This window comes from Camelus dromedarius, chromosome X, assembly GCF_036321535.1.
Source record: "Camelus dromedarius isolate mCamDro1 chromosome X, mCamDro1.pat, whole genome shotgun sequence".
NCBI lineage: Eukaryota > Metazoa > Chordata > Mammalia > Artiodactyla > Camelidae > Camelus > Camelus dromedarius.
Window position 1 is genome coordinate 37,755,334 of NC_087472.1, and position 15,444 is coordinate 37,770,777.

The window sequence follows — 15,444 nt, forward strand, 5'->3', positions numbered from 1 at the left end:
GTGGTGTGGGAAGTTCCTTGCTGGCTGAAGTGAAACTGGTGAGCTCTGGTTGTAGGTAGTTGACATTCTGGCATCCACTGTTTCAGTCTGCATCCAGGCCATGGTCTTAGGGTTCCTAAGTCCCTGCCCACTGTGGACTCTGCTCTGACTTCAGGCCTTTTACATCAACCGACCCTATCAGCACCATGTGATAATGTAAATGTGAAATTGTACTATTTGCAGCCATAATAATAATGTAAGAGAGAAAAAAGGTTATCACTGAATATGGCTATTAATTATGGGTTTTTTCTATACTTTTCCCACAATCTTTATTTAAAACAGATTGCAATAGATACTGTTTTTAGCCATAGGTCAGTGCCATCTGGTGAAGACATCCAATATTATGACAGAGATTTGAGGGGATGTCAGGGGATTTTATTTGTTATAAATATCACATTTTGTTTTATTTTTTAAAGTTGTGGTTTCTTTTCATTTTATTTACTTTAGGGGGGAGGTAACTAGGCTTATTTATTGATTTTTTAAATGGAGGTACTGGGGATTGAACCCAGGACTTGTGCTTGCTAAGCACTGCACTCTATTACCTATTTTATATACAGTAGTGTGTATCTGTTCATCTCAAACTCCTAGTTTATCCCTGCCCCCCACTTTCCCTTTGGTAACCTTAAGTTTGTTTTCTATGTCTGTGAGTCTATTTCTGTTTTATAAATTCATTTGTATCATTTTTTAGATTCCATATATAAGTGCTATCTTTCTCTGTCTGACCTACTTCACTTAATATGATAATCTCTCCATGTTGCTGCAAATGACATTATGTCATTCTTTTTTATGACTGAGTAATATACATATATATTATACTCTTTATCTATTCATCTGTCAATGGACATTTAGGTTGCTTCCATGTCTTGGCTATTGTAAATAGTGCTGCTATGAACATTGGGGTGTATGTATCTTTTCTAATTAGAGTTTTCATCTTTTCTGGATATATGTCCAGGCGTGGGATTTCAGGATCATATGGTAAGTCTATTTTTAGTTTTTAAAGTAACCTCCCATACTGTTCTCCATAGTGGCTGCACTAATTTACATTCCTACCAACAGTGTAGGAAGGTTCCTTCTTCTCCACACCCTCTCCAGCATTTATTATCTGTAGACTTTTTAATGATGGTGGCAATAATGAATTTTTAATTTCCCTATATTATTCCCAGCAATGCATATTATGTCTCACTGTAGAACATAGTGAAAGAACCACTAGTATGCTTATGTTTTTTGACGTATTTCTCAGATATTCAAAGATGTACTCCTTATTTCTTTTTGACACCTCTGACTTCTGCCTTAGACGCACTCTCCTACCTCCTTCTTCTTTCTGTGATTTGGTGAATCAGTAGTTAAAATTCATTTCAGCCAATACTGTCCTCCTTCCTGTGGCCCAGTGATATAAACAGACCATTTCAGTCAGTAAATTGAAAACCATGGAAAAGTTAATTACATCCATAAGAATGAATGCATTCTTTAAATAAGGTTAATGAGTCCAATGTAACATCACTGTTGTGAGAAGATTGGGAAACTATGGGAAAAGTCTATCCCATAGCAGGCTTTCATCAATTGTTACTCTCTGCCACATTCCACCTCCTCTCTCCTGTGAAAGAAATTACTTTGGCATTCACTTAATCGCATTACTGTCATAGAGAGGGAAACAGGAAAGTAGGTGCTTAGTGTCATAACGTATGACTGAGATGATTGAGATTTGGTGGCATTTTTGTGTTATGGCATGTCACCAAATGGAGTTAGGGAATGGGGAGAAAATTAACTAACTACTTTCTTTTATTTCATGCATTATTCTCTCTCTTCTTTTTACTGTTTGATTGAACAGCAGACAGAGAATTTTCCATGAAGCCTAAGAGGGAAGTAACTCCATAATTTAATATATATTTGTTGACTGCTATAGTCCAAAGACAGAAAATTGTAAGTGCCACACAGAGGTCAGCGGGCTGCAGAAAACCACTGCTAATCTTACAGGTCCTTCAAAGCCTTTGGGTACAAGACTTGCAGAAGAATGTTAAGGCTACCACAAAAACTCATGTTTTATGTCTGTCAGAGTCTATATAAAGAATGGCTTTTATCTCCATTCTATTTTAAAATGTTTATCGTTGATGGGACCTAAAACATATTCAGAATCCTGCTGGCCACAAAGTCTGGGAAGTGTAATTCATAGGCTTCCAGATTCTGCAACACAGGGAAGAGCATAGATAAAGATGGATGCCACATAGAAGTGATATCACATGGTATTTTTCTTTCTCTCTGTGGCTTACTTCACTTAGTATGATGATCTTCAGGTCTATCCATGTTGCTGCAAATGGCATTATTTTATTCTTTTTTTATGGCTGAGTAGTATTCCATTGTATAATTATACCATAACTTCTTTATCCAGTCATCTGTTAATGGATATGGTGAAATAAGCCACAAAGAGAAATACTATATGGTATCACATGTAGAATGTAAGAAAAAAAGGACATAAATGAACTTATTTACAAAACAGACAGACTTACAGACATAGAAAACAAACTTACGGTTACCAGGGTGAAAGGAGGTGGGGAGGGATAAACTGGGAGTTTGGGATTTGCTGATACTAACTACTATATATAAAATAGACAAACAACAAGGTCTCACTGTATAGCACAGGGAACTATAGTCAATACCTTGTAATGGCCTATAATGAAAAAGAATATGAAAAGGAAAAGATATATGTATAAATGAATCATTATGCTGTACTCCAGAAGCTAACACAACATTGTAAATTGACTATACTTAAATAAAAAAAAAAAGCAGGGGATGGAAAGGCTTCCCAGGGCTAGCTGACAATATCTGGAAAAGCCCTCTGAGTTTTATTACTCTAACCTTTCTGATTTAAAAACAAATCCCTGATTCTCTATATTAACTCTTTTCTGTTTGAAATACCTAGTGCAGTTACTATTTTGCTGACTGAATCCTGAGTGATGCACACTCCCCAGAGATTCTGATTGAATAGTTCTTATACAATGGATTGTGATTCATATTTTGAGGAACAATGCTTTTGAGAGAGTTCCCCCTCCCATAGTGAAAGGAATAAAATTACACTCCCCTTTTTATGCTTACCTTGTCCTGCTGGCTATTTCAGTGAACTATTTCCTGTCCATGACCTACCAAGTAAGTTCTTTGATGAGTAAAAGCTGCAATAACTTAGAGAAGGACAGAATAGAAGACTAGAGAAATGACTCAGGTAATAGTGGATCAATTACTAAGCCACAAAAACAACATAAAGATATGTCCTTAAGAGCCCAGCACTCCAAGTTTCTGAATTTGCTATTTAGCTCCAGCCAGTTGTTGCCAGTCAGGAATCCACAACCAATACTGCCAATCTTCAAATGACTTTAAGAGATTTTTTTCCTTTCATGTGAAATGCCTCTTTTAAATGTTGACCAGGAAGTAAATAAATAATTGTGTAGTTAAAACGAAACATAACTGTGGGCCAGATCTGAGGACTTAGGGACCCAGGCCTAGGGACCACTAGTTTGCAGCCTTTGCCCTAGGACTTTACTGTGCTGGATCATGAGGAGTTAAAATAAAACAAACTACCTTTTGTTACAAAATGGTCCCAGGCTATGCAGAAGAGAGTCACACAAAAATATGCACGATATAGGTGTAGCACAGAGGAGGGTGTAATTAAGTTTAAGCAGGGACAGAACATGTTACCTGGAGGAAGTGATCTATTACTTGGGTTTCAAGGGATATGTAGGGATTCAGTAGGCAGGTGCCTAATGTGGGGGAAGGGGCATTTCAGGAAGAAGGAGCAACATATACAATAAAATTACATCATGAAATAGCATAGTTTTTATAGGAATCTGTAAAAAGATTTCATATTGCTGAATCATAAACTAAAAGCAGTGTGGGGAGGTGGGGACTGTGGAAGGGGACAATAGGGAAGTGAAGGGGAGACTAATAGTGTGAAGCTGTGTCCCTTGTCCAACAAGCAGAGGGGGGGCAGTGATAAATGGCAACAATATGGAAATACATTGGAAGGATTGAGATCAGAGGAAAGGAGACCAATGGGACAGATTTCACAGTTCTGGTAAGAGATTATGAGAACTTGAAATAGGTGAATGGAACTGAGACTGGAAAGGAGAGCATATCCAAGAGAAACTTTTGCACAGATGCACCAGGACACATACCCATCAACAGGGAAATGGATGGATATTGTACATCGTTGACAGTAAATTAAACTGTAGTGAGTGAACTACAGCTACATGGATGAATCTTAGGAACAAAATTTTAGTGAAAGAAACAAGTCCCAAAATGCTAGCTAGAAAAATATATCATTTTTTCTGAGATTTTAAAACAAAAAACTGAACAACATTGTGTAGACATACATCTATGTGCTAAGAATTATGGAAATAATATAAATCAAGATACTGATTTCTTTGGGAAGTGAAGTTGTGGAAAAGATGATGAAATTTAAATGATCAGTAATATTCTAGTTTTTTTGTTTGTTTGTTTGTTTTGTTTGGTACTGGATTCCTAGGTTTTTATTGTAATTTAGATGGGTAGATCCATAGATAAGCCGTCCTTTAGGGTCCCTGATGAAAATACGTCATGACCAAGGCTTCTGCTTTTTTTTGTTCACTGTACTGAGGGCTGTTAAGATAGACAGGAGATGTATTTTTGAGGTATTTTTGAAGTGGACTCAGCTGGTTTTCAGACATTTTTCCCCCTTAATTTGGTTTTAGATTAGCTCTTCCAACGGAGGACGCCTCACTGTGTGAGGCCACGTGCTTTTACATCCCGCGCTTTTTGCCCTTTGCCCTTGGCCACCGTCGCGTCCCCTCCAAAGGGAGGCGGGTGACGCCACGCTGTGGGGGAAGGGGAAGGGTGGCGCGCGAGTCTGAAGCGTTCCTATTGGTGGAGAGAAGGAGCGAAAACGAGGCTTGAGCCCAACCGAGGAAAAGAGGGGTGAGGGGGCGGGGCTAAGCGGGAGGCGGGGCTATAGAAGCTTAACGGGAGCGAGGCGCAAGTGCAGTTGTCGGCGCGTCGCTGCGATGGCCGCGGCGCCGAGCCCATTCACACCGCTGGCGGCAGAGTCTTCCCCTCAGGAAGCTACCGTCTCTGCCGCCTCCTACACCGCCTGCGCAGCGGCGGCGGCGGCGGCGGCAGCGGTTGTGCCTGCCTCCTCCGCCACCACCCCTGCCTGCCCGCCTGCCGGTGGCTGTGGTGACGGCGGCGGCGGCGGCTCCACTATGGCGGCGGCGGGGCGGGGGGGCAGTAGTTTTAAAGTAGACACCCGCCCTTGCCTCAGAGAAGGTGAGTTCCCGTCCCGGGGTGTGGGGGCGGCCCCATCTCCTTTGCTGCCTCTTCTGCCCGTCTGAGATCGGACTGGGCGCGGTTCGCCTCCGCCCCACCCCCCACCTGCTGTGGCGCAGTAATGGCCAAGCTTGCCCCGCCCCGCCCCGCCCCACCGTTGTAGCCAGTGTGTCAGCCGGACTGAAGCAGAGAGGGGCTTTCCTACCTCCCCCTCCCCCGAAATGGATCGGAGGGGCACCCCAGGGAAAGGAACTTCAGGTATTCACAAGGCAGAAGTTCGAAGGGAAAAAACAATACTACATAATTTCTTTCCCAGCCAGGGCGCTTTAGTATTCTCTAGGAAGCTGAGATGTGATTTGGTGAAAGAGAGGAGGCCAGGTAGTGAAGTGCAGTAGAACTAGAAGGTCAGGGAAAGGGAAGGGGGACTGACAGAAAAAGGAGACAGAGATGAGAGAGGAAAGGCCAAAGAAATAAGTGGGAGGAAACCTCCCTGTGGTGAAATTCAGCATCTTGTAGTGTAGAAACTTGCCGTAGGGTATTTAAGGAGAGACCAGATTAGAAATTTGAGGAGGTTAGAGTGTATACTTGAGCTTTAAGGTAGGATCGGTTGGATTTTAGGATCTTAGGGTCTGGTGGAGGGGGTTGTATTGAGCAAGAGACTGGCAGAAGCACAGACTTAAGGAACCACTTTGGAGAATTTTCTTTGGCTATTTGAAGGTGTGACCTTGTAAAGCAGGGTTTACAGGCCCATCTTTAAGGTGGTTTGGGTTTTAAAACATGTTGTTTTACTTACCAACACTTATTACTCCTAACAAAAAGATATTTCTTGATTATTTCAGTAGTAGTGGTATTTAGTTCACACAAAGTATTATATACTTGTAAACAGCCTACTAATAGCAAACTGTAAAATTTGCCATTGAAATGTGTTTTAAAGCAGTTTTGGAAATGCTTCTTAGATGGTCGAGACCGAGTCCACCACAGAAGATCTCAGTAAAGCATTTTGCCATTGTAAATTTCATAGTTAATTTCCAGTATTTTCTGTGTTACCTTGTGCTGCTAATTTGCCTCCAAAGTGAAAGGTCGTGGACACCAAAATAGAGTAGAATAATCTAAGTTACTTTTTCTTAGGAGGACACCCCATTAAAATTATCCCATAAAAATAATTTTCTCTTCACATTCTTAAATGATCCCATAACCTTTGACACCTTTCACTTTGGAGGAATGGCAAAGCAGTGAAAAAAAATCCCTTACAGTATTTGTCATAGGCACATTACATAAATGGCACTAATTAAATATGGAAGTTAGAAATACACTGTAATATGATAATGTTTTTTATTTATTAACTCTCATACTGAAGGCAACCTTTGAAAGACTATTTTGTGTCTTCAGTCAGCCTGGAGTTGTACAATTTTTCTGGGATGAAAATATGAAGTCTTCTGAATTTTTTGTTTTTATACCAGAATTTCTGTGTACAACCAGCATGAAGGAGAAAATAGTTTTATAAGTGATCAAGATCACAATTCATTCTGGCTCCCATGGCCTTTTCACAGTAAGGTTTAGGACCAACATCTCATAGAAAAATGGCTTTTTGCCTGGCTCTGTGACTGGCTTGGTTGCAGTATCTTTGAATGTATGCAGTTATTAATGGCTTTAAGAGATATAAATTAAGAAAGCAGCAGCAATACTATGTCTATAATGTTGTTAGCTGGTAAAAAATGAGGATAGCCCTAGAATAGGGGTCTGGTGCAGTGAACCTAGGTTAGATTTTTCTGACTGTTAACAGATCCCAAGCTTCCTGGATTTGGGTTTTGACATTTCTGAAATAGAGGTATTGAACTAACCAGACTCCGAGGTTTATTTCAGATCTGAAAGTATAAACCATGATTTTGCAGTTCTGCATTGCTATTCCTTCGATGGCATTTCCATGGCTGTGCACTAGAACAGTGATTCATAGGCCATAGAAACCTTGATCAAGAGTTATGACCTGACATTCAGTGAGTAATGAAGTCTTTGTTGTTAGTGCTGAGACAATTTACTAGGATATGAGAAACCAAATACAATTGCTACCTAAAAATTACCTCTTGCCATTTCATTTTGGGTAAGTATCCTTCGTTAACTGTTCAGTCCAAACCAAAACTCTTACCTTTTCACTTAACAAATGGTATAGTACACTGTCCAAAACACTATTGGATCTCAAAATATTTTTGTTTAGATATTTATAAAGGCCATAAAAGATTACCAGTTATGATAGTGGATAAAGGAGAAGAGAGAAAACTGTTTCTATGTGGTATGCCAATATCTTTTGCTTGTTTGTTTTCTAAGTCCTAGTTAGGAGATGGCTCTAAAAGGTGGCAAAGAATTGTTAAGATTCCGATATTACAAGTCCAGTCCAGATAGGACCCTTAAAAGTGATTTGATAAAGCATTTGCTGATCCATTTTCAACTATAATCAATACGCCTGAGGATTTCATCTGTCTTGGGGTTGGTAATGAGCAATGTCAGTGAAGATTAGAAATTGCCAAGCAGGGAAGATTAGCTTTCAAAAGTTAGAAATGGGAAATTGGGCAATCAACTTAAAAACAAATCAGCAAACAAAAGAAATGCCAAGTGAACACATATGAAAAGATACATACTTACCCCAAATTCATGGTAAGGGGAGTCATGAGATTTTGTAGGACCCTTCATATTTCATTCAGTGAAGTTTTTCAAAAATGTTTGATGGCTCAGAAATGAATTTTCACCTACTATTGATGTTGTGATGTAATCATAGTAAAAATCAACACAAAAATAAACAAAATCCCTCTTTTTTTATTTCCCTCTTCCTTTTAAGAAAAATTATTAAATAGATTATCTTTTAGATTGGAGGACATCCTGGCTAATTTTATTTAGTTAATAATCTGCTTACATAGCAATTACCTAACAAGACTTTCCTTTGTCTAAGTAGTATTCAGTAAAGTTTCAAGTACACCATAAGAAAACCTAGTTAATAGCCTTTCCTTCATGTGTTCAAGAATCATTTATTGAACACGTGTGTGTGCACGTGTGCATGTGCCAGGCACTTGGCTCAGTGCCCAGAATATACAAATGAACTAGACCCAGCTATATTATGGAGCTCAATAGTAGTGCTTGATAGTAAAATTATAAAATAAATACAATAATTGTGAAAAATGCAGTCTTAAGTATAACTAGTCAGACTCCTGAACTGTCAAGACTGTTCCATTGTTTATTATAAATCTGTACTCTGCCCATGGTGTCTCAAATACTATACGCACACTTAAACTCATTATATTATACATCTAATGTTAGTACTAAGGAAAAATAACTAGCCAGCTGTCAGAGTTAATTTGTACTTCTCTGCATTTGTCAGGGTGGGGATCTGTGGAGAGAGGTTAATAACCATTTCTTAGTTTCTGACCCTCTGTCTTTATTAGGTGTCAGTATGTGAAAATATTGACTAAGCATCTATATTCATCAGCATCTACTATATTCATCACATATAACTGTTAGGATATGAACTTTGATTCTTTTTCACCTAAAACCAGTCTTGCAGATCCATCCTTCCATTTACTAACCTGTTGGAATGAAGGGCATGGTGGCCTTCTGATGCCATGGGATCAAGTAAGTTAGTGGATTTACACAGGACTCAAATTCAGTTTTTAACTTCACAAGCATTACTCCTGAGCTGGCTAGCCACAGAGTACTTACGATTATGAAGGTCAAGGACTTAGTTTAAATAAAGACAAAGTAAATATTAAACATAAGTACTCCCAATTATTTTGTTAATTCCATTGCATTTTGTAATTATTAATATGCCAGGAGAAAGTCTTCATTATTTTTTGATTGTGATAATCTGTGCAAAATAGCCAGAACTTGCCAAACTCATAGGTCAGGTACTAATCTTCACTGAGAAAGTAAGCATACTAGATGGCATTATAGCTATGAGTGTTCATAATGCTGACAGGTACAGATCTACATTTCTGGTACAATTAATATATCTGAAAACTCCTTAAATGGAGTGAGTGTGACCTTTAAGAGAAAAAACGAGTTAAAACTCCTTGGCAAGGTTAACATGGTCCGTCTCCTATAACTTAGTGTTGTGTTCTGCTCATTCTTTCCTAACACTATGATGGTATTAAAAGATTGCAAAGGCCAAATCAGCTATTTAGAAAAATCCTTTTTAATCGAGATTGTTTGAGGGAGGTTATCTCTCAAGATACAATCATGGAGAATATAACACATGTGCTCTGTGTAGAACTAAAATGATTATTTCTCAGATTTCTTAATGTCTCCTGATTTCAAATCTGTGACTAAGAATGACATACATGTTTTTAGTATTGAAGCCAACTCTTGAGATTTGTTCCATTCTTGTCACTTAAAATATGATATGCAAGGCATTCATTTACAATGCTAGTTTTTTTTTTTTGCATCAAGATCAGTTGGAATATGAAATTCCCACTTCCACAAAGCATTAAAATAGTTAATAGCTATTCTTGCCATAAACATCTGATTGGATTGTCTTGAGGAGGAAATTTTATGTTTTGTACAGCTAAATCTAATTGTCATGTAACAAATGCAAGTAAGATTCATTTTTACTAAATTTAGCCAGTTATAAAGTTGTCACCTAATTTGGATAAGCTTTAACTTCTTATCAGTGTAACTGAAGAAAACGAAACAAGAGTGAGCAGAGAAAGTTCTGTTACTTAGAACTGAAGAGATGTGATGATCTTCTGGTTCCTTTCCTGAGAGATCTTGCAAGGTTTTAAATTCCATTAGCGAGAGTGAACCAAATCGTAAGGACAGATTTCATTATTCTTTTCTGACTCAAGCCATAAATGTTACTATTTTGTCATAGAAATCTATTTCATCCTAAATTGTCTGGTGTTATCTAATAGTATTAGAAGAAAATTTCAAATATGATAATATACATTTCACACTCAATTGCGTTTTTTATACAGAAACTTTAGCATAGTAGTGCAACTATTTGGAGTAGGCCCAATCAAACAAAGGCCTCTAAAAAGTGAGTTTCTGGCAAGTGAATCTTTTTTGCTTTTTATATCATCAAAGGCACATATTCTGGTACAAGCTGAGTGGCATATTTTTATATCAACATAGGGGAATTTAGTAATGTCCAAGTCCATAGAATGTGAATTATTAGTACTCATGTTTGTATTTCACTGACTTAAGAACATCCCTCTGTTATTACAAATGTTTTCCCCAGACTACTTGGCTTATTTTATGGTCCAAGTCTACCTGAACCTAGAATCATATCTTAAATTGTAGCTTCCCCAATCCTTTATTTTCTATAATCTCTCTGGGTCTTAGCTTCCTCATTTATAAATGAGGACATTAGACTAAATCAGTTATAAACTGAAGGCAGTTTTGCCCCATAAGGGACATATGGCAGTGTCTGGAGATATATTTGATTGTGACAATGGGGAAATGCTACCACCTTCTAGTGGCCAGGGATGCTGCTAAATATTCCTACAATGCATTGAACAGTCCCTCACAACAATGAATTATATGGCCCAAAGTGAAAATAGTGCCAAGACTGAGAAAGTCAGGACTAGATTATCTCTAAAATAACTCTAATATGAAATAAAATGATTATATATAATCTTAAGTAAAAAACTCAAAGCTTCTAGATTAGAAAACAAGCATATTTTGTGTGCCTGCATATGTTAAACATTTTTAAAACTTTTAGTTCATTTAATATTCACCACATCCTGGGAGAAACATTGTATTTCTGTGCTTTTTTGATGGAAAAAAAATGGCTCAGAGTGGTTAAATAATTTTCTCCAGTTTACATAGTTATAGAGATAAGATTTGAATCTGTTTGAGCAACTCAAAAGTTTATTTTTTTCCTACTACTGTCCAATGTTCTACTACTTAGTTTTTACTACTACCCAGTGCTGTAGGTCAGTTCCCCTCATTCCAAATTATATTGAAAGTTTTATTTTCTCAAGGCATGTAATCATTCCTTGAGTAAGGGAATAAAGAATTTAAACACTTTCATTAATAGAAAATTGATTGATTCATTCTGTAACCAAAGGCTACAGCCATACATAAACATAATCAAATTGTAGGAGCATCAAATATACAAACTCTCTTATCAGATCACATTTACAATTTGTCATATAACCACTCTCATTTAAAATAGTCTTCATAAATGTTATTCAATAGAGAATCATTTACGTTGTGATAGCAAAACAGAGGTTTATTACTTGCTCATGCAGTTTCTTCTGAGACGAGGTTGACTCTGCCCTTCATGTTATCCTTTGGGGAGAAGAAGGTGCTTTGTCTTTTTTTTCAACATTTTATTTTATTTTTATAGTAGTATGATATACATAACATAAAACTTTCCATTTTGAGCATTTTTTAAGTGTGTATTTCAGTGACATTCATGTATGCAACCTTCACCACTGTCCATCACCAGAATGTATTCATTGTCCCAAACTGAAACTCTCTCTGTAGGTCATAGTTTTGTCCCATGACCATATTTCTCCATTCTAAAGAACTTGCTGATGTGTCTAATTTCTGGAAAATAGTGGATATTTAAAAGTTATACTTAATCTTTTCCAGATCCTGTCAGTTTAAGCCCTCATTCCATTATCAAACTTAGCTTCTCTTCCCATTGTGAACTTAGTTTTTGACAATATTTGCTTATTCCCCATGGCTTTTGTTTTATGTTAAAACACAAAGAAATGGTATCAGCACCGTAAACTCCTGTATGCTTCAAAGACAGTATGTCCCAATTCATATTTGAGAAAACGCCATTGTATCATAAGATCTCACTATCAGTCTGCACAAAACTGTGCTTCTATTCTGGGTATAAAATCTTGCTCCCCTATCCAATATCTGTTCTCCAACTTTATGATAGCATACAAAATTCAAATATGTCAGGTAATGAAGAACAGCCTGAGAAGTACTATGCTAGGAATATTAAAAGCAATATGCCTAAAATTAACCAGGAGGTATTTACCTTCCCATGTTTAAAGAAGTTTATTTGCTACATATGAGAAATGAAATCACATTTCACAGCATTCAGTATTTTGTCATTTGATAATCTAATGTGTAATCTATTTATATTTTTACCCTTTGCTCTCAAACCAAATTAGATTGAAAGATGCAGGACCATCTGCCATGAATTTGGTGTATTCATTGTCACTGAAGAAAACTGAGACACTTATACCTAAATTATAACCAAAATAATACTCTCATTTGCTAGAAAGACAATTTCTTTCTGATACTAGCTATAATGATTAAAACTTTATACTTCTTAATAGAAATGCTGTGCATGTTTTGCAAGGAAATATTTTGGAGAGAACTAGCTTTAGTGTTAGGACATAAACAAGGGCATGCAGATAATGGAGGAGTAGGGGAAGAAATACTAGGAGATTTTGAATTTTTAGGCCTCTAAAGTCTATATGAAATATATAGCTGCTTAAAACTTCAAGTCATATCCCAGAGATTCTCATTAATTGGTCTAAGGTGGAGCTTGGGCATTGGTATGTTTTAAAAACAACCTAGGTGATTTGCATGTGCAGCCAGCGTTGAGAACTATCTTGGTGGAAGATTGAACAAGGATCACGAGGTTGGCTGTTTAAAGAGATTACTTGGGGACTCTAAAAACACAGATTCTTTGGCCTCAACCCTGGAGTTTTAAATAGATTTGAGATAGTGCCAAGCAATATTTTCTTTTTCTTTATTTTCTTCCTTCCATACTTTTTTCAAAAATTTCTTCAGGTTAGACTAAAGCTCAGTTAGCTTGGTAAGTATCGTAGATGACAAGACTTTTATATTAATCAGCTTAGTTACTAAATAGATATTGGACAGCCATTTTGTGTAAGGATCTGAGCCTGTCCTATAGCACAGTGATTCTGAACATGGCTGATCATGAGACTCATTTGTGGGTGGATTGGACCACCCACAGAGATTTTTATTTTAATTCAGCATGTTTGATTTTGAAAAGCTGTTCATGTGAATTTGATGTGAAACCCTGATTAAGAATGATTTTTACATGAAGATTATTCCTGAAATTTTGAATGTAGATTTAATCATCTTTAAATTAGGGAAACATGCTATTTAAATAAAATTAGGGTAATGCTTTTAAGTCCCTTTTAATGTGCATGGTCACTCTGCCTTTTTTAATTTAGATTTTTGTATTTTAATTTTTTGATTCACTGAAGTCAGAATATTGACATATTCATTTTATTACATCCACAAAGAGAGTTTGCCATTGACAAGTAATTGTAGATGAATTTACTGGAGGTAAGGTCAAAGCTCCACTTCTTGCACCAGAAACATTACTTAGGCTTAAATGCAATAGATCTAAAGGTTTATATTCATGGCAAGTTTTAAGCTCAGGCTTTAATACTCTCTATGCCTGCAACTGATTCCTAATCCACATCTCTATTTTGTCATTTCTTTTCCCTTATTTAATGCAGAATTAAGTCCAAATGCCCTAATGAAGCCAATTATGATTTGGCCTCATTCCAAACTTTCAATTATTGTCTTTCATACTCTTGTCTCCCTCCAGATACCTTTATTCCACTCTTTTAATCTGAATTTTATACATCTTTTAAAGCTTAGTTCAAAACCTGTTCTCCTCTACAAAGCTTTTCCCAAACTCCTCAGCAGGAACACATTGTACTTATATCACTTATTACATTTTAATCTTGGGATCATAGTTCTTTCTATACACATCTTATCTTCCTTACTAAGTTGTAAATTCCTTGAGATCAGGAATTATTCACTTGCTTTTGTCATTTCCAACATGTGGGACAGTTATGTATGTATAATGGAAGAAGTCAAGATAAAACAAAGTTTGAGTTCCAGCTCCATCAAATAACACATGTGACAAGTTATTTTGATTTCAGTTAATCCCAATTCCCTAACCTTCAGAATGTGGAAAATACCACTTACCTTACAGGTTTTTGCTTTAAGGACTAAAGGGGTAAGCTGTTATCTTGTTTACACATAGAAAACCTTCAATAAATGCCCATTCTTTTTTCTTATCTCTTTCCAAAATATCCACCACAATACTTTGAAACTAACCTCAGTAAATACTAATAAAGCTAAATGATGCCCAAGACAATGAAAATCTGAACTAGGTTAGTGTTTTGGGGAATGAAAAGGAAGAGATGGGTATGAAATAACAATATAAGCTAGAATTTACATGAAACAGTGATTTGCTGGGGAGAAGAGTGGCTGAGATTTTGAGCCTGGAATATTAAATGCCATTTAACAAAGAAAAACAGACCAACAACTTGTTTGAGGAAATGAATCAAAGGCAGTAAGTCTAGGCATACCATTCTAAAGGAAAAGTTGTAGGAGTACCTGTAACTTCGTGGACTTCATAGAAATGATCTGGGGCATCAGTAATGAAAGGCTGGGTTAAAATGCTCAGCCTTGGTATTTCCTATGTTGAGTATCAGTGTCAAACTTTAACTATTAGAAGTGGGGAAATACGGAATTAAAGATTGATCTAGGAAAGAAATGGGTGTTAAATTTTAGGAATTATTGAACCTCTAAGTTAGTAGTTTCCTTTTGTCTTCTTAACGGAAAATTTCTCACTGTAATAAGTTATATTGCCACCAAATGATAATATATACTTATTTTAATGATTTTATCCTGCAGATACACTAATAAATTTTTGGCAGAATACATTACAGCTGTTAAGAACTTTAGGTAGAAGTGTGGACCTCAAGTGTAAATTCAGAAAGTTTTGGCATATGTTACTTATCACAGTGAGAAGCACTATAGCATAATTTCTAGATGTTAGTATATGAACATTACTTTATAGCTTTGGGGGCTTGTGTGAGACTTGTTTGGCCAGGTGAGTGTGCTAATGTTTGTACAATGATGGAAAATGTTTGCCTACTATGGGCAAAGTTTGTTTGTGGTTCCCTGTAGATTTTAGATAACACTGGAGCCATAGCTCCAGTGGAGCGACAGTCTTATAACAATGCCTTTTTTAGGATTGACTACTGTAAGACAAAATTTCAAGGCCGGGTTTTTTTAATCCTGCCTTCTATTATTGGTGCCCCAAATCATTCCACGAAGCTCATGAAGTTACTGGTACCCCTGTAACTTTCCCTTTGGAATGGCATTGCCTTA

The 15,444-nt window shown here is 36.9% G+C and overlaps 1 protein-coding gene across 5 annotated transcripts in view; it reads left to right on the forward strand.

Moving 5' to 3' along the window:
• The first annotated feature begins 5,039 nt into the window (after positions 1-5,039).
• ZMAT1 (zinc finger matrin-type 1) overlaps positions 5,040-15,444 on the forward strand; it is a 29,409-nt gene continuing 19,004 nt past the window's right edge. For 4 of the 5 annotated variants that reach the window (XM_031446682.2, XM_031446685.2, XM_031446683.2 and 1 more), the window contains exon 1: positions 5,040-5,328. In XM_031446682.2, coding sequence (XP_031302542.2) covers positions 5,067-5,328 — 262 coding nt within the window. In that variant the 5' untranslated portion in view covers positions 5,040-5,066. Of the gene's footprint in view, positions 5,329-5,502; positions 5,587-15,444 lie in introns of those variants that run through there. The other variant, XM_064482949.1, reaches the window with a different exon arrangement.